Genomic DNA, 22,685 nt, shown 5'->3' with positions numbered 1-22,685 from the left:
TACACCCCTGTGGTCTAAAAGATGTCTGCGTTTCGTTCAGCTGTTTGTTCTTTTATCGTCTCCTAAATGCTTAAATCAACACATTCAGACAGGAGGAGTGATGATGATTTTATTTCAGCTTTGTTTCTGAGGTACATATTTACTGATTTCACACATATGATACCGGATTACATGTATGTTCTTCTTCACACGGTAGCACAACACAGAGAACATTTACATCAACATGACAACAGACATGCACAAACAAGGCAGAAACAAATGTTAGCGCTGGAGGCTAACGACACAGACCAATCTCCTGCCAGGACGCAAAGATCCAACCAATCACAAAGAGTGATGCGTATTGAGGTGTAGGGGTGAGGAGGGAGGATGAGGATGGAGGAGAAAAGGTGAGAAGAGGAAGCACAGAAGAATAAAAGAAGATGGAAGGACCTCTAATACCTAAAATATTGAGACAGATCGTAACACTGCGTACCGCCATAAACGATAAATAATTTCAGTATAGACAATGTATATCATAAATATGATCCCTTTTCAATAACATATATCTTAAAACCAATTAAACAGAGTTTACTGCCATGTACACACGCACGCACGCACGCACGCACACACACACACACACACACACACACACACACGCACATACACACACCTTTTCTCTGTCCAGTGTTACGACAGCAATACTGTAGGATGGGGGGGGGGGTCATCTGAGGAGGCTTAAAGGTGGTGTTTAGTGTTTTGGGGTCACATGCAGACTGATATGTACATCCTCCTGGAATCCCGCCATTTTCACCAAACTACAATCTCCTCCTCGCGGGGTCTCGCCTGTCTCCCCCTCCCTTTGCTCACAGGTCTATTTAAGGTCCCCCGCGTCTCCCTGGATGGTCTTTTTGATGCGGAGGAGCATGGTGGTCAGCCACTGATCCAGGCGGGACACTGAGTCAAACTCCTTGACGGCCTCTGTGAACGCCTCGCTGTTCTGCTCCTCGTGGGCTTCCAGGAGTTTCTGTCAGGACAAAATGTGAATGCAGTGACTTCGCTAAGTAGGAGTGCTGCGTTCCGAGCCTGCGAGACACGAGTGGACGTGTTTATGCTGATGAGCTTGAGCCGGTCGCAGCCCCTGGTGGGTATAAAAGGTACTGCAAGTTGCCGACAGGCAATTTACAGTCAAAATATGAAACATTGTTTTCATCACCAGAAGCTGTGGCAGCAGTGGAATGAGTTACAATAAACAAGTTCTCACTGTGGAACGAGTGGTTCCTTTAACTCCAAGTCAATGAGCTCTGATTAACAGCCTGAAATAAGCTGTGGTTCACACCCGCTGAAGGTACCGGACTGGACGCCTCGCCAGCGCTGATTTACTGATTAATCACCCACAACCACATGGAACAATCCCATTGGCTGCTGGTGGAGGAATCAGGAGATGACCACTTCCTGTTGGACTATACACACACACACCTCATTTTTGACATGCTAACTTCCTGGTGGACTACAGAAACACGTCATCCCTGAGCACGCCGCTGCGCTCACTCCTGCAGTCAGCGGTTTCCTGAAGGGAGGCAGGGTTCTATCTGAACATCTGTGACGCTGGAAGCGGTGAATCCACCAGTGTGTTCACGCACGTTTCTGCCCACTGACTTGGACTTTTATCAAGGAAACCCGTTGCTCTAAATACTCGGTGAGTGACTGAGCAGAGCAGAACGACCTGCTGACATGGAGAGAACCAAAGAAAAGACACCAACCTTCAACAGCTTGAGCTCTCTTGAGTCTGAGAACGCTGGGAACATCTCCTCATACTTCTCGATGGCCAGCTGGAACACACACAGGCGGTCTTAAAGGTCAGCCTCTGAACACGCAGCACGCCATTTTGGGTCATATGCATGTTGTCCATTGTCCCGGCCACTACCATGCATTGTGCTAAGCTAACTAGCAACTTCCCTCAAAGTTGGTGCGTTAATGCCGGACAACTCTACTCCTGTAATGTTTAGAAGTGAAAGTCAACACTTGTAAATATGTAAAAGCACGATGATGCAGCCGGATGTTCACGTGAGGTCGTTCACGTTTACCTTCGCGTTTAGCTCGTCCACTATGAAGTGACACAGTGAGGCCTTGAAGAAATACTCTTTGGCGTTGTACTTCAACAGAGGGTTGTCCATGGTGCTCATCGCAACCTGAAACACAGTTATGGAGGTTTGAGGCCGTGCGTCACTGTGCGGTTGTGTTGCCAGATGGAGCCGGTCAGTCCAGATGTTCTACCTGTTCATAGATCTCAATAGCTTTCTGGTACTGCTCCAGCTGAGCGCTGTAGTGTCCCACCTTCAGAAGACATTTGTTGGCTGAGCTGAAACACACAAACACACGCGCTGTCCAGGTCACATGGTGGAAGACGCCATCATCAAAAGCTGACATGAAGGCCGTATCACACTACAGCACCGCGAGCTCATCATTCCCTCCACAAAGCTGCTCATGTTTTCAGTGGCGAAACAGGCAGGTTTTCACTCAACCTGGAGGGGCGGAGCCTGGGCCAGGGAGGGGGCGTTAATACGATACAGAGAAGCAGCATCACGGTTGACGTGGTAACAAACAGCAGAAGCAGTGCATGTCGGAGGCGACTTAGATCAAACACTCCTGGAATGTGTCACTGACCGACCTGCCGTTCACAGTTTACCTGTTAGATTCTTCGCCTTTGTAGTAGTCGGCTGCCTGCTCGTAGTGGGCGATGGCCTGAGAACACACACAGCACACGCGTGACCTCTCACATACAAGATGGCTCAGCTTACACACAGTAAACATGCTACCTTCTCGATGTCGACCAGCTCAGACTCATAAATCTCTGCTATGGTGATGTGATGTTTGGCTGCGATGGTGAATCGACCCTGGAATACACACACACACACACACACTGACTCAATAAGTCATCCAGACGAGGAGGGTGAGTGATGCGGCGGGAGCTCACCATGTCAGTGTAGATGTCGATGGCCTGGTTTAGACAGTTGATGGCCTCTGGGAGACACAGAAGAAGAGGACGAGTGTGTCTAACAGGAACCAGGAGTTATAAAAGAACGTCCTGCAGGTCGACCTCAGCTCTTTAATTTCAGTTTCTTCCCCATGTGACTGCTAACCTGCTAACCTGCTGCCTTTCACTAAGCTCATGGCAGGAAGTCAGGTGGGCTGTTGCATCATAGCCCAGATCTCCGTTTCCTCCAGGAGTCCAGGGACATGTTTTAATCTGTGAAGTGTAGTAAGGCTGAGGCTTCCCCTTTTTACTCTGGCCGTGTGTGTGTGTGTGTGTGTGTGTCTGTGTGTGTGTGTGTCTGTGTGTCTGTGTGAGCGGTTCTCACCCTGTGGGTCAGCTTTCTTGTAGGCGTTGCCAGCGTCAACAAAGCTGGTGGCGGAGTCCAGTTTGTTCTGAAGCTGCATGTGGAGCCGAGCGGCCTGACAGAAGGCGTTACCAGCAGCTACACACACACACACACACACACACACACACACACACACACACACACACACACACACACACACACACACACACAGTTTAAATGGATGTAGATGAGATTCTAATTCAGTCTGAGGCGTCCAGCAACCAAACATCCACCCATGTTGTCCCTTTGATGGGTCTGTGTTCTTCATCATCATCATCATCATCATCATCATCATGTTCATGATGTCATTGAGCTGTGAATGGCATCTGGAGTGCACATCGTTTCCTGTGCTGCGTTGTGTGTGTGAGAGTTTGAGTGTGTGTTTGTGTGTGTGTGTGTGTGTGTGTGTGTGAGAGTGTGTGTGTGTGTGTGTGTGTGTGTGTGTGTGTGTGTGTGTGTGTGTGTGTGTGTGTGTGTGAGTGTGTCATACCGCTCCAGTTCTTTGCCATCTTAAACATGTTGGCTGCTCTGGCGTACATTTCACAGGCATCCTCCACCTTGTGGTTTCCCCTTTAACACACACACAAACACACAAACACACACACACACACACGTCATCATCATCAGGTTGGACCCAACTGACCCATGATGCTTCATGTCCTGGGGGCTGCGCCTCTTTGAAACTAGGCTGGCGCTCTGAGGGGGACCACATGTGACCCACTTCAGCTGGTGTCAGGTTTGCTGTCTAAATACAGAACATGTGATCATGTGACCAGGCTGAGCTGTAGCATGTGGCCAAAGCCTGAGTGGGAAAACCACTAAGACGAGCGACTGATAGACACAGAAACTACAGTTCCAGGTCATTTACCACGATGAGCTCCTTCCTCCTTCCAGGGACCTTCAGGCCCAGGGACCCTCAGGCCCAGGGACCCCCAGGCCCAGGGACCCTCAGGCCCAGGGACCCTCAGGCCCAGGGACCTTCAGGCCCAGGGACCCTCAGGCTCAAGGACCTTCAGGCCCAGTTCCATCTAGAACCTTTTGGTATTTGTCAGAAAGGGAACGACCCTTCAGTGAGAGCGGCGGCGACTCCGACGGCTTCCATGATGGTTGGCATCACCACACAGGGGTCTCGATGCTTTGATCTATTGAAAATATTCTGATCTGATCAATAATTTAGTCGAACATGAGGGCATGATTTCCAGAACTGGGAGGAGAAACGTAAGTCAAATTATTTAAATCAAAAATGTTCTCTCCAATCAGAAGGGGGGGGGGGGGTATTAATATTGATACAGTATTGGGAGAACAGATCAAGCCCCCCCCCCCCCACACACACACACACACACACAAACACACGCTTCCCCGCACCTCCGAGCCCGCAGCGGCGGGAGCCGCGGCTGTTGGTGCGTGACAGGCCGCGGATGCGCAGCCGCAGCCGCCGCTGGATTTCTGAGTTGCGGCGGATGAAAACGGCGCAACGGTCGAGGAGGAACTCGACGTCACTGAGCCGCGGCTGAATCGATCACGTAGACGCCATCGCATCCCGATTCACCGTGATTACCTTCGACACCCCCCCCCCCCCCACACACACACACACACACACACACGCACACACACACACGCCATCGTGACAGCGACGTAAATAGACGACCGCTTACCCGAACATCCCTCCGAGGAACGACCCGGACGCTTTGACCTTCTTGTCCGCCTCCGCCATGAGCTGCATGGCCTCCTTCTCTTTGCCGGAGTTGTCCATGGCGACCGGAGTGCGTGAGCAGGAGAGCAGGCCGCTGTTCCGCAGTGGAGGAGGAGGAGAGCACGGGAGGGATGGAGAGGGTGCTGATGCTGGGAGGCTGGCTGCGGATCTTCTTCTGCGGCGAGGAGAGGCTGATCTTCAGCTCGGCGGCGTCACCTGCCGGACGGAACAGGTGGAGCAGGCCGGAGCGAGCGGGGGGGGGGGGGGGGTGTTGCTCAGGGGGAGAAATGGAAAACTAGAATAGAGGCGTTTGACCACCGGTCGTCTCAGTCACGCTGCTCGCATGAGATGAAAACTCAGGAAATTGAGGGAAGAGCCTCTGTCCTGGGGCCACGTCTATACTTCCTACAGAGTGGCCCCTCCAGGCCTCTGTAGAAATCAAAGACTTATCGTCTACAAACCCTCACACACATTTGACGATGTCACCTGAAATAAAACAAACCAGCAGATTTTTAGAGCAAACATTTTAATAGAGAATCAAATTGAAACAGCATTCAGTCAAACCGAGGGCGTCATGGCGTGGGAGACAGAGCATGCTCAGTAGGGCCACGGGCTCGCTGCGTTCAACAAGGCGTGTTGTTGGAGAACCTCGCTGACGTAGATCTAAGTGGTTAACAGGATACCTGAATGTCAGAATACTGCAGTACAGCTACCTTACCGATCAATCAATCATCAACCAATCGACGGAGACGTTGAATTGCAAGGCTCCCTGCAACAGGCTGTTGGACGCAGGCGGAGCCGGAGCGGTCAGAGGACGCAAACGTGGAAAACGTCTGAACGCATTTCAGGAAAATCACCGTACAGAGACACTTCTTTTCTTTTACAAAAAAGTACACAATGAAAGAATGAAATAAATCAAGCTTTGACCCTCATTATAATAAGAATATCAATTCAGAAATAAGATTATCAGGAGAGTCATGATTTTAAATGAACGTTTCCATCCAAACAGATAAATCATGCACTGGCAGCAGGAAGTTCACAACTCTGAGAGCCCACGGCGACGTCGCTGCTGCCGGTGACAGGAAATCAGGAGGAAACCCAGCGTCCCTTAAACTGCATGGATAAAACAGTCGCTCTATTTCAAAAGACCTAATCACAAATTCTAATTGCTGTTCCATTTTTGCCTAAAACAGAGAAAAATAAAAGAATATATAAATAAGTTGCATTGTTCAATAACTTGAAGAAAAAGGCAGGCATTATTTTACTCTCCAAAGGTTCAACAAATCCCATGACAGGAACAAAGTCAAGAAAAAAAGGAACAAGCTCGTCTCTTCCCTGCGCCACCAGCAGGGGGCCCTCAGCGCAGGAACTACAGCCCAAGAGAGGAAACCACCACCGATGAGCACCAAGACGCAGTCGGGGTTCATTCTGTCATTGCAGCCACAGCTTTCACACATGATCTGCCTCTAGAGGGCGCTGCGGTCGGAGCGTTCCACTGATCCTGACCAGCTCCCTCAGGTGACCAAACCTGGTGCAGCAAACCTGGAAAGAACCTTCAAGAACGATCACGATGTTGCTTCCTCTCCGTCCAAATGGAGCTTATTTGCTTCTGTGTTTCATGAGAACTCGAACGTTCAGCACCAAATCCTGAATCAACCGCCATGGTGATCGTTGCTGATACCTGGTAGTAAGTGACCTGAGATGGTCACAACGCCGCTGCTAACCTTGAATGTAGGACAGAGCGGCAGCCTCGTCTGATTCAGGGTTCGTGGTTTAACACTTCAGTTCGGACGGTTCTGGGACTGCGGTTCTTCCCTCTAATCTCCAACGAGCTCGCACCACCAGATTAGAAAACAAGGTGAAATGTGCGACCTGCACACTGTAGTACTGTGTACTAGCTAACAGTATCATGAGGGCTACTTGGTGAAAAGTACTAACAACTAATCCTGACTTTAAAATCCTACATGTCAAAGATCTTTGGAAAGATCAGGTTGATCATGATGCGGATCAGGAGGTTTAGGATTGGATCAGTACCTGGCTCACGTGACCAGATCATCTGAGCAGTGTATGGCTTGCAGGTCCAACACGGCAGACTAACAGCTACACTCCTGTCCCGGGTCTGGACAGGATTTCTCCTGAATGTACCTGAAACTCCAGGAATGTCAGATGTCATCGTGTCATAAAACCTGATTCCTGTTCAGGAGGTTTCTCGTTCGCTGCCGTGTGGCATCGTTGTGTGTCTGCGGTGACCTCGTGTGTCTGTGGTGACCTCGTGTGTCTGCGGTGACCGCATGTGTCTGTGGTGACCTCGTGTGTCTGTGGTGACCTCGTGTGTCTGCGGTGACCTCGTGTGTCTGTGGTGACCTCGTGTGTCTGTGGTGACCTCGTGTGTCTGTGGTGACCTCGTGTGTCTGTGGTGACCTCGTGTGTCTGTGGTGACCTTGTGTGTCTGTGGTGACCTCATGTGTCTGTGGTGACCTTGTGTGTCTGTGGTGACCTTGTGTGTCTGCGGTGACCTCGTGTGTCTGTGGTGACCTCGTGTGTCTGTGGTGACCTCGTGTGTCTGCGGTGACCTCGTGTGGTGCGTGACTGAAGATGAATCCTCATCATCAAAAACATGAGGAAGCAAATCAGGACGGAAGAACGAAAGCATCATCGTGAGAGTGGGCTTTCCTGAAGGGTTAGGAGGGAGGCGTGCAGGGGGAGGGGTGAAGGAACTGGTTGCAATCTGCACCATCACCAATAGATGTCACCAAATCCTTCACATTTTCCAACATCCGTTTGTTGAGTGTGGTTCTTCCTGTCGTCAGGTTTCCAACAGCATCACTATCATCTCTTTATTGCAGTTATTCAGACTGATGATGGACTGGGAGGACGGCAGGAAGATGGCGACGTCACAAGACTTATGCTTAAGAGGAAGTTCAAATAACGGCTCAGGTGGTCGCTGCCAGGGATGTGGAGGTGAGATGCAAAATCAGAGAGACGGATAGACAGACAGACAGATAGATGATGGAGGGAGGGAGGGAGGGAGGGATGGATGGATGGATGGATGGATGGATAGATAGATAGATAGATAGATAGATAGATGATAGATAGATAGATAGATAGATAGATAGATAGAAAGATCATGCAGTATAGACTGTTGGGTTTAGAACTTAAGACTGATCAAACGCTGAAAGTTCATGCTTGAAATGGCAGAAATAAATCATTAAAGCATTCGTCCATTGAAAAGTAACAGTCTTTAAAATCAGGACAGTTTCTCCTACACTGCTGCTAAAGTTTCCCTCCTGTTTTTTCTCACTTTTTTTGCATTCATCCTCTGATTTTCCAACCATCTCCTCCCTCAGTCCTCCTCTGACAGAGTCTGGTTCGGCGTCGACGGTCTGGACTTTTTCTGACCTCTAACCTCAGACTTCCTGTCCTGCAGGAAGTCTCGAATCTCTCCGGGCAATCGCTGGAACTTCTCTTGAAACTCTGTCTCGATGGCGCCCTGCAGCTGGAGAAAGGAGGAGATTCTCAGTTGCCAAATGTGTTGCAAATGTCTTGAATACACTTCCAGAAAGATGTTAATGGATGTGCAGACTTGGGCTCCCAACATGCTGGGAGTCACAATCCTGACAGAATAATTACAGAGGGACTGGGAGAAAAAAATGGCTTCAGCAGAGTTGTGAAGACGGCTGGAAAAGTGAGGATCACAAGCTGCGGTTTTTCATTTCAGCTGAAGCCAAATGAACACGACGAACTCATGACAGCACTCGGAAGAAGAGGTGGCACAGAGGTGAGACAGCGAACAACTGTTTCTAGTTGCTCCGCCATCGGCGCCAAAAAATGAGGGAGGGAAAAAAGGGATTTGGGTGAAGCTGTTAAGGGGAAGAAGAGGGGAGAGTGAACTCTACAGACCGCAGAGGGAGTGAACCAAACACATGAACAGCACACACTGGAGCGAGGCTGTGCTACATAGGCTCCTGCTAGGCTGGGCTACGTAGGCTCCTGCTAGGCTGGGCTACGTAGGCTCCTGCTAGGCTGTGCTACGTAGGCTCCTGCTAGGCTGTGCTACGTAGGCTCCTGCTAGGCTGGGCTACGTAGGCTCCTGCTAGGCTGGGCTACGTAGGCTCCTGCTAGGCTAGGCTATGTGGGCTAATGCTATCCTAACCCTAACCTACACAGAATCCTACCTAATAACCTTCCAGCCCCTCCGGACTGACTGGCTATTGGCAGCACACATCCACAGTTGGGTTGGTCCGAGCAGACGGCACCGACCCGAGGGGGGCGTTCCTCCTCATTGGCCTACAGATTTCTGTGCCAACTCGCCGTGCAGAGGGGCCTCAAGTATTTCAGACTAGGACAGGCTGGGCGTGACTGTGAATCCTCTATCAAATCCTGTATGAGTCAAGTGGTACCTTTGGTTTCTGGCCTTGTATCTCCTGCAGGAGATCATTGTGCTGCTCCACCAGCTGATCGTGGCGCTTGGCTTGAGTCTCCTCCAGCTGGAGACACAGGAGTGGACAGACAGTTTAAAGACTGCATAGACAGTTTAGGCCTGAAGAAGTTTATCATGCTGCATTCAGTCTGTCCTGACTTTTCCTCCTCTACTCACTCGTTTAATGTTCTGGACGACTTCATTGACGTATGACTTGTTAATCTCAATCTTCTCCCTACGAGAAAAGAGATGTTGGGATCAAGACTCTTGTCTCTGGACATGATGCGTTACCGAGGTTATCTGAGAGGAGTTTCTGGATCCTACTCTTCAGCCAGATGTTTCTCTTTGGTCTTCGCCTGGTTGATCTTCTCGGTTCTTCTTCGATCCATCTGTCTCTTCAACTCCTTCTTCTCCCTGAACCGTGACAACAAACAGTTAGAGACATTCGGGGGAAAAAAACAGTCCCCTAAAACCTGAGCAGCAGGGGACTGAGTTCTTCTACCTGGAAATGAGTTAGCCTTGTTTACACAAGCGCAGCCAACTCAAGCTACCAATATCTTACAGTTGTTTTCTACAGCATCAAATAAGTCGATGAATGCATCACTTAAGAATTTCAAAGTATTTCTGTGTGTTAAACTCATGGGTTGCTAACAAGAGTCTAAAGAAGACGACAGAGGGTGCAGAGGTCATTAAAGGTCATCGGGGGAAACCGCAGAAGCCTGACTGTGTTGATAAATGTTCAGAAGTGTCATTTCCATTAGCATTCAGCTAATTTGCGAATGAGGCATCTTTGTGAGCGAGCAGGAGCGTTGCCAGCCTCCCGTCTAGCGGGAGTAGTAGGAGTCCAAACTTTGAGCCCTTGGGGGGTGTGTGTGTGTGTGTGTGTGTGTGTGTGTGTGTGTGTGTGTGTGTGTGTGTGTGTGTGTAAATCATTCGGTGAGTTGGGAGTTTCACCCTCAGCTCCCGCTAAAGGTGCTAGCACTCTGCGTCTCCTACAACAGCAGAGGACTCCCCAGCTGTCTGGTCTGCTGCTCACTTGTCACAGATGTCTTTGAGTTTCTTCATCTGGGCGCTGTGACTCTCCTCGGCCAGGCTGCTCAGTCGCTCCGTCAGCTGGAGGAGAGAGAGAGTTCACCTCAGCGTTTGTGTTCTAAACCAGTCCAACCACAGCCTGTGGCCCCTCCATTACAACTGTGGAACAGAAAAGCTACCTTCAGATTAAAGTCTTGGTTTTCCATTACTTAGCATCTTGTCTTTTATTTGGGAAGGTAGGTTTTAGCAGATCTATTTCATTTGTCAGATTCTTTACAGTTCCTCCAGTTCAGTTTTCTGTGTGGGAATAAAAGTAACCCAATAGGATGGATCTCTACTGGAAACGGCTGTGGAATGCCATCCCTGCTAAGGTTGGAGCTGCTTTTGTACATTTACCGTTTTAATATGTTCCCTCTGCAGGTACTTCTGACTGTAGTACTGTTCCTGCCTCAGAGCCAGAAGCTGCTGCTGCTGCTCGTCTCTCAGCTGCTGGAGGAGGTCGTCCTTGTTTTCCTCAGGACACGAAGCCCTGGTCAACGCGATGAATATTCAAGATACAAAACACACAGCTTAATGACTCACGGTGATTCCACACAGTTAAGAACCCTCAAAGTCAGGTTCCACAGGTGGGTTCACCTGCTCTTGCTGCACTGTCTGGAGGTCTTCTTGTACTTGTTGGTGAATTCGCGGAGGAGCTCTGAGGTTTTCTTCTGGTGTCGCCTCACTAACTCCTTCAGCTCTTTAAACTGTCGTCTCTGCTCCTTCTGGTAAGCTTTGGACTGCTGCAGGCTCTCGATGGTACACACTGGAACGTCTGTCCACACAGGTGACAGGACACGTTAAAGGACTTTTATCTTTGTTCCTTCTTCTTCCAGCAAATAGATGAAGGCAGGCCTTCACCACACTGTGCTCTTTCTCTTGAGAGCCTCTCTAAAGTTTCTGTAACTTCAACACAAAAACTGATTTCATTTATTGTATATTACCATCTCTCTATAATTTGAGGATAAACCAACGGCGGGCCTTTTTTAAATCATCTCCAGCACAGCTGCATAACACAAATATAAAAGATTAAAAGGAAGAAAAAAGTAACAAAACAGATCAACCCAAACCCGTCATTGTCACCTCCTGTTCCCTGTAAAATGCAGGTAAGCGACATAAATACATCTGAAATAATAAACCAACTGTTTGCTGAATTTTTAAAAATAAATTTACCATCCGGATATAAAAGGCAAGACAAGGCAGCTTCGTTCATCTAATACATATTTGAGTTTTCTCCTATGTGGACAAAAACAATTATTTATGATGCAGAAAACTCATGTGCCTCCTCTTTATCACATGTTCCGTCCGCGTATGGAGCCGGTGGTCATGTGCTGGCACTGCCAGGTAGAGTTGTCTGTCGTCTGCATACGGTGAGACGTTCCATGATCTAATAATGAACAGGAGACCATGAAGAACTGAGCCTTGAGGAGCTCCACGAGGAACTTCTGATTCGTCCCTCTCCTGTTGGTACTTTAGAGAATGAACAGCAAAGAATTAAAGGTGAAAGAACGACTGACCTATCAAAATGCTTAAAACCAGATCTTCACTCTTTGCTGCTGGTTTGGCTGCTTCTACGACAGAGAGAAGAAATCGATCAGTACTTTAACATTCATGACAGCTTCAGTTGTACACATCTTCAGTTCATGAGCAGCGAACGTCTGAGGAACGTGCGATATTTAGACTCGCAGGGCCCCATTTAATCGATCTATGGCAGCAGGCGGTTGGCGCCATGTGTGCATCACGTGTTTGGGCGTGTCAGGTTCATTCTGGTATTTGGAGGAGGTCTGGGAGGTGGTGAAGCAGGTCTGGGAGTAGGTGAAGCAGGTCTGGGAGGTGAAGCAGGTCTGGGAAGTGAAGCAGGTCTGGGAGGTGGTGAAGCAGGTCTAGGAGGTGAAGCAGGTCTGGGAAGTGAAGCAGGTCTGGGAGGTGGTGAAGCAGGTCTAGGAGGTGAAGCAGGTCTGGGAAGTGAAGCAGGTCTGGGAGGAGGTGAAGCAGGTCTGGGAGTAGGTGAAGCAGGTCTGGGAGTAGGTGAAGCAGGTCTGGGAGGTGAAGCAGGTCTGGGAAGTGAAGCAGGTCTGGGAGGTGGTGAAGCAGGTCTAGGAGGTGAAGCAGGTCTGGGAAGTGAAGCAGGTCTGGGAGGTGGTGAAGCAGGTCTAGGAGGTGAAGCAGGTCTGGGAAGTGAAGCAGGTCTGGGAGGTGGTGAAGCAGGTCTAGGAGGTGAAGCAGGTCTGGGAGGTGAAGCAGGTCTGGGAGGTGAAGCAGGTCTGGGAGGTGGTGAAGCAGGTCTGGGAGGTGAAGCAGGCCTCTGCTGGTCTGGGTGATGAGTCTGTAACATCTCATCCCTCATGACTCCACTGACCAGAGACCGGCCTCTTCTGGGTCCATGGGTCCATCACCATCATGGGTCCAGCAGCATCTCCTGCTGCTCCTCAACACTGAGGTACCGTGGAGACACCAGACCAGACTCAGTAACATGGTGGAGTACCTGAAGGAGGACCTGGAGCACCTGGTGCAGGTGGAGCAGGTTCACTCACTGCTCAGTGGGGAAGACGCCTGGAGTGATGATGTCATTTGCGCTGGATTGACTCTAGCGATGACGTTTGCACGGGACTGAGCACCGGCCTGCACCACGATGGGAACAGCACCCTGCATCAAAGCCGCTATGCTAAGACGTCTTCCTGTATGCCAGCTAATGAACTCTACCTGTCGTAGCTGCTTGTGTGTTGGCTGCAGATGCTTTGGGTGTTGTTGCGATGGGGGTGTGGCCTGTGGGGCCAGAGGCGGGGTTGAGTCCATTCTCGACTGGCGCTGACTTCAGATCATTCTTCCGCTCTGCACAGCTGTCGGCCTCGTCCTGAATCCAGATGCCAACGAGAGTTACAGCAACATTTTTCTTTCAGGATGAAATGAGAACTGTGGGAATGGCGACTGACCTCCGTCTGAGCATCCTCCTCTCCGTCTTCCAGAGTCAGAGCGGCCAGCTGTTTGGACCGCTGCTCCAGCAGGTTGACGTAACGAATGGGGTTGGACAGAGCCTCGATCACATCTGGAGGAGAGAGGAGGAGCCAGGCTGTCAGCTGACAAACAGCAGTGATAATGTGTTCACTTTTCACACCTGTTTTGTTTTTAACCTTGTATTTTTACAGCTACTCCTCCCCCCCAGCAGGTTCACCCTCACCCTCGTCACCTCTGACGTCCCGGGTGGCTCCGGCAGGGCGAAGGGCATTCTGAGACAACTGAGTCTTATTATTTTCAGAAGGTGACTCTTAAAAAACTGTTCCTTTGTATGACTGAACTGCTCCTCATCTCAGTGCATTGACTCCTTCCTTCCTTTCAACACCACTTTTCCTCTTCAAAGACTGAAGTTGAAGTGTTGGTTGACACATTTTGCGTCCCAGACGATCGTACCTGCAAAGGTGTCGGGGACGTAGTCTTTGACCTCCATGTAGACAAAGACTGCTGGTAGAATCAGAGACTGGTTCTTCTCGTTTCTCAGGCCGATGTATCGATACCCTGTGTTCAAAGTCATTTTGAAATTGTCAGGTTCATCAGAAGGAAGACGGAGAGGTGCAGGTGGAGTTTCTGCCATCCGTCAGGACGGGGTTTCAATAAAAACTACAAGTTATTTCACATAAAATCGCGATTGACACTTTTTAAACAGCAGTGTCTTCGCAAGCCCCTGAGTGTTTTTCTCTAGGAACAGCAGGAGCCAGCATGTTGGTCCCAGAAGGCAGAAGTAAGTAGAAGAATAATTCTGAGTAACACGACAAACACATCAGAGTCGACGCCGTCATCACACTGGCGGGAAAATAAATATGCACACAATTTCCTTTCTCGTTAGGGAACAACATAACAACATGTGACGGTTCCATGTGAAAGTCTCTGCCACTGAGACGACGCAACAGCAAATCAACCAAAACCATATTCAAAATCAGGATTCAGGAAAGTTCTCACAGTCCTAAACAACTTGTGACTTTAATACGAGTGAGCAACTGAAGACACGTGGTGGAAAAGTTCAAAAGTTGGTTTAGAAATAAGCGAGTGAAGGAGAGACACCAGATACCTGGTCTGATGGCTGATACAGGAATAATTCGATGACCAATAAACTTCCCTCCTTCCTCGAAAGCAGCGATCCTCAGAGAGGCCAGCGTGGGGAGAATCACCTGGTTGACGGATGGAAGAAGACGTTTAGATTCCAGTGGAACGCTGACCTCCACTGCTCTGTGCTGTCTCACCTTTTTGAAGATGATCGGCTCCTCGTCCCACACCGGGTTGATGGCGTTGTTGTTCTGAGAGGTTTTGGTCTTCAGTGCTTTCCGTCTGGTGTCTGCAGGAAGTCCAAACATCTCCACTTCCACGTACACGCCCACCCTGCGCTCAGTCAGGAACTGGCCTGATATCACCTGCAGGATTCATAGCACAGACGCACAGAGCTCCAGTCACGAGGAACCTGATCACACGTTCACCTGCTGATCACTGGCCTCTGGTTTCATGGCGGCCACCTGGCACCCACAAGTACCTGTTACCTTCACATGACAGTAACTAGTGATTTGTAATCTATTACAATGTGTCAGGTGCATTTAGAGCCTTAAACCTTCACATGGTACAACACGATCCACTGACAGTCGGAACCCCCACAGCAGAACTCAGCACGGCCAGGAGCTGACAGTCAGATCAGGTCTTGTACCTTCACAGACAGCGTGTTGGCCACGATGCCGTCCACCGTATTTTCTGCAAACGGGTCAAAGTGTTTGTCCGGCCGCCTCATGAACTCTGGCTTCAGTCTGTAGCCGCTGCGGCCGTTGTACTCAAACACGAAGAGGTTCAGCTGTGTGGACAAATCTGGAACCAAAAGCTCATGTAGTGAGAGGGCAACAAAGTTTCGGGAGGCAGCGTCAGAGCCGTCGTTCTCGTCTCAGACGGTCAAGTGCCAGGCTTTTGCAAATAAAAATCATTTTGACAACCAAGAGAGAAACTGTTCTGAATCATGTATTTTACGACCTGCCTGCTCTCATGGAGTCAAAACGTTGATCTGAACTGAGCCTCGCAGTTTTCATAGCCACAGGAAGAGACTGAAGGTCAGAGGTCAAAGTCTGGACTAACCTATAGTTTGGTAATTAAGAGCCACCAGCTGACAGCCAGCGTTCCAGAAGAGTTGAGGCATGAAGTTGGACGAGTCGACTCTGGTTCCTTTCGGATAGATCCGACTCAGCTGGGATTTATTGTATCTGGTGAGTACCTGTTAAGAATCATGACTGATTCACTTGACGTCCTCCATACGCGTTCGTCTGGAATCATCCTGGACTCGTGACTCATTCGAACAAGTAAAAAAATTGATTGAGAGTGTATTCTGATTAAAGAAGCATCAAACGAGGAGGAAGAAAACAAAGAAGAAGCAGTTGCCATGGTAGCTGTTGCCAAGGATACTCCACAAACTCCACCGGTGACTTTGTGAGATGCTCCAAAGCTTTGGTCTCCACAAAAGATGACATGTGGTAGCAGCGGGCCGCCTCTACACACACACACACACACACACACACACACACACACACACACACACACACACACACACACACACACACACACAGTGTAATTGCAACATTCAAGATTTCATTTATTTGCATACATAAAAAAACGAAGCCTGTCTCTTCCCCACCCAGAGCAAGGCAGCAGAGGAAGAGAGGATCCAAAACCTGAAAGATTTCTTTCTAAAACCATAACACCTACAAACTGAGCAGTTGGGGCCACATTCTCTTAAAGGACATAGAGAGTTGTTAAAGGTCAAAGGTCAAATTTCATCCTAAACGTCTCCTGTCAGTTACTGATGATGCATCAAAACTGCGACTCAAATCCAGGAGACAACAGATGGTGACAAGCTCTTCTTACTTTTGGACGCTTCGAAGGAGTTGAACTTGGTTGGCTGGACGTAGTTGACCAGAGTCGACATTTCTTCCGTAGCCACGGCCTCACGCTCTGCTGAGCCCTGAAACAAGCAGACAGTCACATGACGCACCGCTGCCACTGACCAGGTCACCGAGGAGGTGCTTAGAGGCTCCAGCCACACTAAAGATACTGTCCTGCTCTTTTGTCTGTATAGAAGCTGTGTACTTACACACCAGTGGATATACGCACAGATATGTGTGTGTGTGTGTGTGTGTGTGTGTGTGTGTACATGCACGTACATGTGTGTGTAGTGAATGAGTTTATATCTCCCACAGCACTCATGTGTTGGACGATGGTGGTGGGCAACATGCTGGAATGCCTTGTTTGTTGCTGTGTGTCTCAAAACTTGCAGGTAGACAAAAACAAAAAACTGCTTTCTGTAATACATTTGAGCTGCACTGTAAACATTTGCCGTCTCTGAAGGACGCCTTGGAGACGGCAAATACGCTTTGCTTGAGTCTCTGCTCTCGCTGTTTGTTCTTAACAGCTTGGGCTCATTCAGGAACAGAGCAGTTTTCTGGAGTATCATATTCTTTATGATGGAGTTTCCATCATAAATCAGAAATAAATCAGGTTCGTTAATTCACGGCAGAAGTAGCGTTACATCCACAGACGGCCTGGAGGTTGTTGCTCCACACCACAAACTTCTCGCGATCCCTCCAGATCAACAAGCCCAATAAACTGCTGCTGCAAAGACAACAGTGCCAGTGATTCGTTACCCTCGTTAAACCCTGACGCTGGGTGCTGATGTTGTCTTTTTCTCAGAAAGAGTCACATGACACGCCTGTGCCAAGTTGTGCGGATGCAACACCGCTGACATGTCGAACTGAAACCTTCCTCCTGTGGAGGCGAGCTGAGAGGCGTGGCCACCTCGAAGCACCTTTACAGATGTGTTAGCGACTGCCCTGAAGGAGCCATGTGGTGGCTTTCCAGAGGTTGCGTGTTCTGTTGTATGACATCGGGACACGCGAAACTTTGTAGCCAGGAAGGAGACATCTTGTCCCTCAATGGAACCTTTCTGGCTAAATAAAGGAAAGTGAAACAGACGCACACACATGCACATTTGCTCTCTCAACAGCGTAGGCGAGCAAATGACAGCAGACATCAGCTAGGACGCCGCCGCCGCCACCACCACCGCCACCACCACCGCCACCACCACCGCCGCCACCACCCTCCGCAACTCTCCCACATTCACATAATCTATTACTGAGAAGAAAGCAGATCAGAAAACAAACCCAGGAGACAACACGCCATCACAGCATCAACCCACTGTAAACAACAATGACAACAAGCAACAACAATGGCGACAAGATCAACAATGACGATGGCACAAAGCATAAACAATGAGACGAAGACGGACAACAATGGCAGCCCCTCGGCTCGGAATGATGGCCCCACTGACCTTTTTACCATCATCATCTTCATCATCATCATCTTCCTCGCTCTCAGCCTCCATCTCTGTCAAAATCAAACAAGTCTGCATCATCTCATTATCAACGAGGAAGCAGCCACCTCATGGAAAACCACATCCGTGGCTCCCAGAGTGGCGCTCCTTTAATGTCAAAATCAACAGGAAGTGGATGCTTGTAGTTTTCTAGTCAACCAGCTGGAGGAGGGACAGACACTTGTCCGTCCTGGGTGGACAGCTGAAGATGACTCGGCGTCCTGTTCTCAGGATTCGCCGCTCACACGTGTCAATAAAGCTCGCTAATTTCCCTCTTCGCCACTGTTTAATTGTGGATCTCAGCTTGACCTCATCTGGGATGTCCTGCTCATTAATAAGACGCATCAGCAGGAGACTCGTCAGGTCCCAGATGAGAGCCAACATCAAAGTAACGTGGCTGTCCAGCCTCTTTCTCTGAGCTGAACTCGGCTGAACACCAACAAGCTTTTGGCCAGTTTAAATTCCGCTCCTCTTCTTTTCTTCGTGCTTCTCTTGGTGCCGATCTTCGTTTGACTGACAGAATCGGCTCTTGAAAGAACAGTTCGATCCCAAAGAAAACCCGACGGGCTCCAGAGCATCAGAGACGCGTCTCAGTGATCAAAGTCTCAACTGTGTTTCATCTCTCAGAAGCTGAACGAAGCTCGACTGTGATTCTCCCTCCGGCCAGGATCAGGAGCACTTCTGCAACTCCAAAATCAAAGTTACAAAAATCCAAAATCACTTCAACCAATCAATGAAGGCCGAACTCAGCGAATCCCACTAGGAATGTCACAGCTCTTTACCAGGTTGGTGCCAGAATTCTGAACATGTGACAGTTGTTAGGACCAAAGTCAGTAAAAGTACTGGTCAGTACTGAAAACAGGACCATGCTGGAGGTGGAGGAGCGAGCAGGAACCCGAGGAGGTTTGGCCCGAACCATGAAACGCCAGACGGGTACTTGCTGGTCTTAGAGAAGAGTTTCCCTCCAGTCTTGCAGTATTCGCGAGTGTGCAGTCATGAGAATGTGTGTGTGTGTGTGTGTGTGTGTGTGTGTGTGTGTGTGTGTGTGTGTGTGTGTGTGTGTGTGAGAGACGCAACATTACACCTGTGCATGTTGCAATGGTGCGTGTCCACAGTGTTGGGTAGAAAACCAGTCGAACTACTGGTGGAATCTACAAAAGCGACATTTGTGATGCTCGGGAGAAACAAAGAACTGTTGAGAGTCAATAAGCGACGCCATGAGTTGATGCTGTTTGTCTGTGCGTTCACGCTAAGACCTGAACTGATTTGCGCTCTGCCATTATAGTTGGTCAGCCACAAAGCTAGCCAGGACCCAGGGGGGACTCATCACTCAGAGGATCATTTTAGCCGAAACAAGCTTGTGCTTCCAGGCTCACAATACCACTTTGGTCCTCAAGAGGCGACAGCGAGTCACTGCAGCAGGAAGCAGCCACGGCTCAGAGGGCTTCATCCACCTCAGCCAGCTGACATCAGGCAACAGCGTCCTGAGACGCCACCCTTCCAAGATGGATGCTCAGCACGACTCCGTCTGCTCGGAGCAATTCGACACGACTTCCTTCATAGACTCTGAAACTGAAACTCACCTGGTGGAGTCACGAGCGTCATCTAGGTCAGCTCCACCAGATCCCACCACAGACGGACCGGTGGGGTCCAGGCCTGATGTCAGCTGACCAGCAACTTCAATCAAAGCACTAAAAAAATACTTTGCAGTGTGGTGACAACCCATCAAACTCCTCGTGGGGCAACCTGGGTTTGTGAGGACCAAATACCCTGTAAAAGCAAACATCTTCTGTCCATCATGGGTTTCTCTCTTCTCTGGGTGTGTGTGTCATACCTCCAGTGTTGTTGCTAGGAGATACCGGATCATTGCTCTGATTGGCCGGCTGGTCCGTCAGTCTCTTGGTGTCAGTGGTGTTGGAGGGCTTGTGGGATTTCTTGTTCTTGATGAGAATTTTACCCATCAGCTCCTGAGGACTCGGCAAGGGGACACCAGACTCCAGCTACACACACACACACACACACACACACACACACACACACACACACACACACACACACACACACACACACACACACACAAAGTTAGTACAGTTTCTGACATTACACTTGAGCTGCGTTTGTGTGACAGAGTGTGTGTTCTTACTGGATATTTGTCCAGAGGGTCAATCAGCAAAGCTTCTCCAAAGATCGATCGACAATATTCAGCCATTTTTGCTTGCTGCTTCAAACTAATGGAACACAAACAGATATTTTATGGCATCACAGCTCGCACTGGTGTTGAGTGGGCAAATATAACAGGTACAGGAACGTCAAAGAGGTGTCAATCATTTGGTCCCCAATCGTTGATCCACCACAAAGTACACGAGGAGATTCTTCTCCCGCCACAACAGTTGTGCTTTGTTTTGCTGTGTCAGAGTATTTGATGGCTGTTGGGGGGCTAAGCTAACTAGCGTGCCTCCCTGAAGCAGCACAGACGAGAGAAAGCTTTCTGTCGTCTTTATGACTCTTAGGACGATGGGCAATAACGGCGTCTTCAAGTATGCGAAGCTCTGGGACCGTCTGTGAAAGGGGAGGGGGGTGAAATGTGAGGCGTTTTTATGTGTTGTTGTGTTTCATGCCCACTTGAGATTGAACTCCATCAGGCTCCTCTGGGCTACGTCTTTGTTTAGAGAGATGTAGACATGAAGACACACAGAGGCCACAGAGAGCAACGCCGTTAGGGGCGGTGAGGAGGCGGCGCCCGACTCTTACATCAGCAAATCCTGCTGCTGTGTTTTTCTAAGCTCTGCTTGCTGCGTGTGGAGTTTCCACGCACATCATGGAGGGTGAAGGAGGATAAGACCCCCATGTTCCTTCATTACTGCCAGAGATTTCAACCGGGGAAATATCGCGTCTGCTCCAGCGACGCTCAACCAGGATGTGAACTGGCACCAAGGAGCAGTAACGCACCCGCCTCAACGTCAGCAGAGACGAGGAAGTCCACCACAGCCGTTTCCCTCCTCACATGAGCAGCACAGACCACCTTAACAGGCAGATCTTTTTCAAAGTTTGTTCCAAGTTTTGTGCTTTTAATAAGGGCTTTGTGGTTTACTACCCCCTCGCACATCATAACCATAAGAATAATCATTCCAGATAAAAACAGATATTTGACTTCAGGATGCAGGAAGAGCCATGCAGATTTAGCTTGAGGCTAATGGAGACTGGCGGCTCACAAAAGCTAATCTGCCCAAACCCTCCAGGCTGCCGCTAGCTTCAAGCTAAGTACACGTAGCTGGTTCTTTCTGCATTCACAAGGAAGTAAAGAGGGAGAGAGAGAGAGAGAGAGAGAGAGAGAGAGAGAGAGACTCACGAGTCCACATGGTTTTCGAAGGACAGGATGACGGGGAAAGGGGAGGTCTTGAAGGCGCACTCTGCAATGGCTTCAATCACTTCCTGGAAAAAAAATGAAAGATTAAAAAGCGAATTGACTGTTAGGTGAACTACGGCGCTTCAGACACAAGTACGTGGTTTCCCTGGTGACACGGCTGATTCATGAAAACCAGCCGCTTTCCTCCTCCGGTGACGCGGTTGGTGGACAGGTGTGTGTTAACCTGCTCACCGTAGACCGACTGGGACCCACCTTAAAGGGGATTTCTGACGTCATGGTGAAGCCGTGGGTGATGACCGGCTCCTCCTCAGCCGTGCGTCCTTTCCACACGTCGAGTTCCACGCAGCGGCAGCCAGCCAGGAGCACCTGCCGGTACATCTCCACCGAGGAGCTCCCCGCCAACTGGCCCGCTGGAACACCAGGAAGTGACCACATGAAAGACTGTGACATGTTTATGATGCAAAGCCTAACCGGAAATACCAGGATGTGTGCCTGTCACAGTGAGCAGGTAAACACACACCTGTCAGGTAGGTGTTGTGTGACGAGTTGATGAAGTAGTGAGACAGCGGGAAGCTCATGTCCTCCGACTGATCCAGCTTGTCTGGAGGGATGACGCCATTCTCATCGCTGGACAGATAACTGGAGAAGGCCTGGAGAGAGATGGCACCTGTGTGACACACACACACACACACACACACACACACACACACACACACACACACACACACACACACACACACGGTAACGGATGCAGCTGACTGGCTAATTACCTGGCGTTCTGGTGAGTGTGTGTTGGTGTGTGTTCACCTCGCTTCAGCAGGGCCTGGTCTTGTTGGAACCTCTCCATCAGACTCTGGGTCTGCGCCGGCCGGAGAGGCGGGTAGAGGATTTCATTCAACCTCGGGTCTCTCTGCTTGTTGTTGATGAACTCCGTCATCTGATCGACTGACAGGGTCCCGTCATCACCGCCTCTACAGATGGGAGCGGGGTCAGAGGTCAGGGGTCAGGTTAGATCAAAGGTCAACTGCTCCACACGAGACACACACACACACACACACACTCATCAGGCCATGTTACAAGCTGGTTGACCCATCATCTTAACTGCCATTCTGGCTCGGAGAACTTCATGACTGCAAGTTCCTGCTGTCTCTGAGGCTGGAGCGGACCAGCACATCCAACAGGCTCCAGCGGCTCCTCCAGACTGGTGATACTCACTGCAGTTTAAAGATGCTGCTGAGCTCTGGACGAGGACACAGACTGTCCAGGAAGCTCCTGTAAACGTCCAGAGTGAAGTCCTCCAGCTTGATGCTGTCACCCTGTCAAACACATGTGCGTCAGCTCAAAGAGCGTAAGATGCTGCGTTCCTGCCGCCGCCTCCTGTGTCACCC

The 22,685-nt window shown here is 49.7% G+C and overlaps 2 protein-coding genes across 4 annotated transcripts in view; both read right to left on the bottom strand.

Moving 5' to 3' along the window:
* Positions 1-97: 97 nt before the first annotated feature.
* On the bottom strand, positions 98-5,230 carry napba (N-ethylmaleimide-sensitive factor attachment protein, beta a). Its single transcript, XM_086179771.1, has 10 exons — positions 5,015-5,230; positions 3,850-3,929; positions 3,339-3,455; positions 2,954-3,000; positions 2,796-2,873; positions 2,666-2,721; positions 2,254-2,338; positions 2,064-2,168; positions 1,740-1,808; positions 98-1,003 (listed from the first exon to the last, which is right to left on the bottom strand). The coding sequence occupies exons 1-10, from the start codon at positions 5,110-5,112 to the stop codon at positions 851-853; spliced, it is 888 nt and encodes a 295-aa protein (XP_086035897.1). The 5' UTR covers positions 5,113-5,230; the 3' UTR covers positions 98-850.
* A 2,832-nt stretch (positions 5,231-8,062) lies between these two features.
* Positions 8,063-22,685, bottom strand: part of plcb1 (phospholipase C beta 1) — a 22,596-nt gene continuing 7,973 nt past the window's right edge. For 2 of the 3 annotated variants that reach the window (XM_086179540.1, XM_086179538.1), the window contains exons 8-32: positions 22,513-22,613; positions 22,105-22,268; positions 21,818-21,964; positions 21,550-21,707; positions 21,280-21,362; positions 20,074-20,158; positions 19,765-19,930; positions 17,889-17,944; positions 16,430-16,526; positions 15,971-16,055; positions 15,647-15,771; positions 15,231-15,385; positions 14,779-14,946; positions 14,607-14,706; positions 13,952-14,056; positions 13,477-13,589; positions 13,247-13,397; positions 12,061-12,114; positions 11,141-11,318; positions 10,901-11,033; positions 10,509-10,585; positions 9,797-9,886; positions 9,650-9,707; positions 9,453-9,539; positions 8,063-8,548 (exon numbers count right to left, since the gene is read on the bottom strand). In XM_086179540.1, the coding sequence (XP_086035666.1) occupies positions 8,396-8,548; positions 9,453-9,539; positions 9,650-9,707; positions 9,797-9,886; positions 10,509-10,585; positions 10,901-11,033; positions 11,141-11,318; positions 12,061-12,114; positions 13,247-13,397; positions 13,477-13,589; positions 13,952-14,056; positions 14,607-14,706; positions 14,779-14,946; positions 15,231-15,385; positions 15,647-15,771; positions 15,971-16,055; positions 16,430-16,526; positions 17,889-17,944; positions 19,765-19,930; positions 20,074-20,158; positions 21,280-21,362; positions 21,550-21,707; positions 21,818-21,964; positions 22,105-22,268; positions 22,513-22,613 (2,889 nt within the window). In that variant the 3' untranslated portion in view covers positions 8,063-8,395. The remainder of the gene's footprint in view (positions 8,549-9,452; positions 9,540-9,649; positions 9,708-9,796; positions 9,887-10,508; positions 10,586-10,900; positions 11,034-11,140; positions 11,319-12,060; positions 12,115-13,246; positions 13,398-13,476; positions 13,590-13,951; positions 14,057-14,606; positions 14,707-14,778; positions 14,947-15,230; positions 15,386-15,646; positions 15,772-15,970; positions 16,056-16,429; positions 16,527-17,888; positions 17,945-19,764; positions 19,931-20,073; positions 20,159-21,279; positions 21,363-21,549; positions 21,708-21,817; positions 21,965-22,104; positions 22,269-22,512; positions 22,614-22,685) is intronic. The other variant, XM_086179539.1, reaches the window with a different exon arrangement.

This window comes from Aulostomus chinensis, chromosome 16 (assembly GCF_037954235.1).
Source record: "Aulostomus chinensis isolate RoL2024-O1b breed Wild chromosome 16, RoL_Achi_v1.0, whole genome shotgun sequence".
NCBI lineage: Eukaryota > Metazoa > Chordata > Actinopteri > Syngnathiformes > Aulostomidae > Aulostomus > Aulostomus chinensis.
This window is presented reverse-complemented; position numbering and strand designations above follow the sequence as displayed.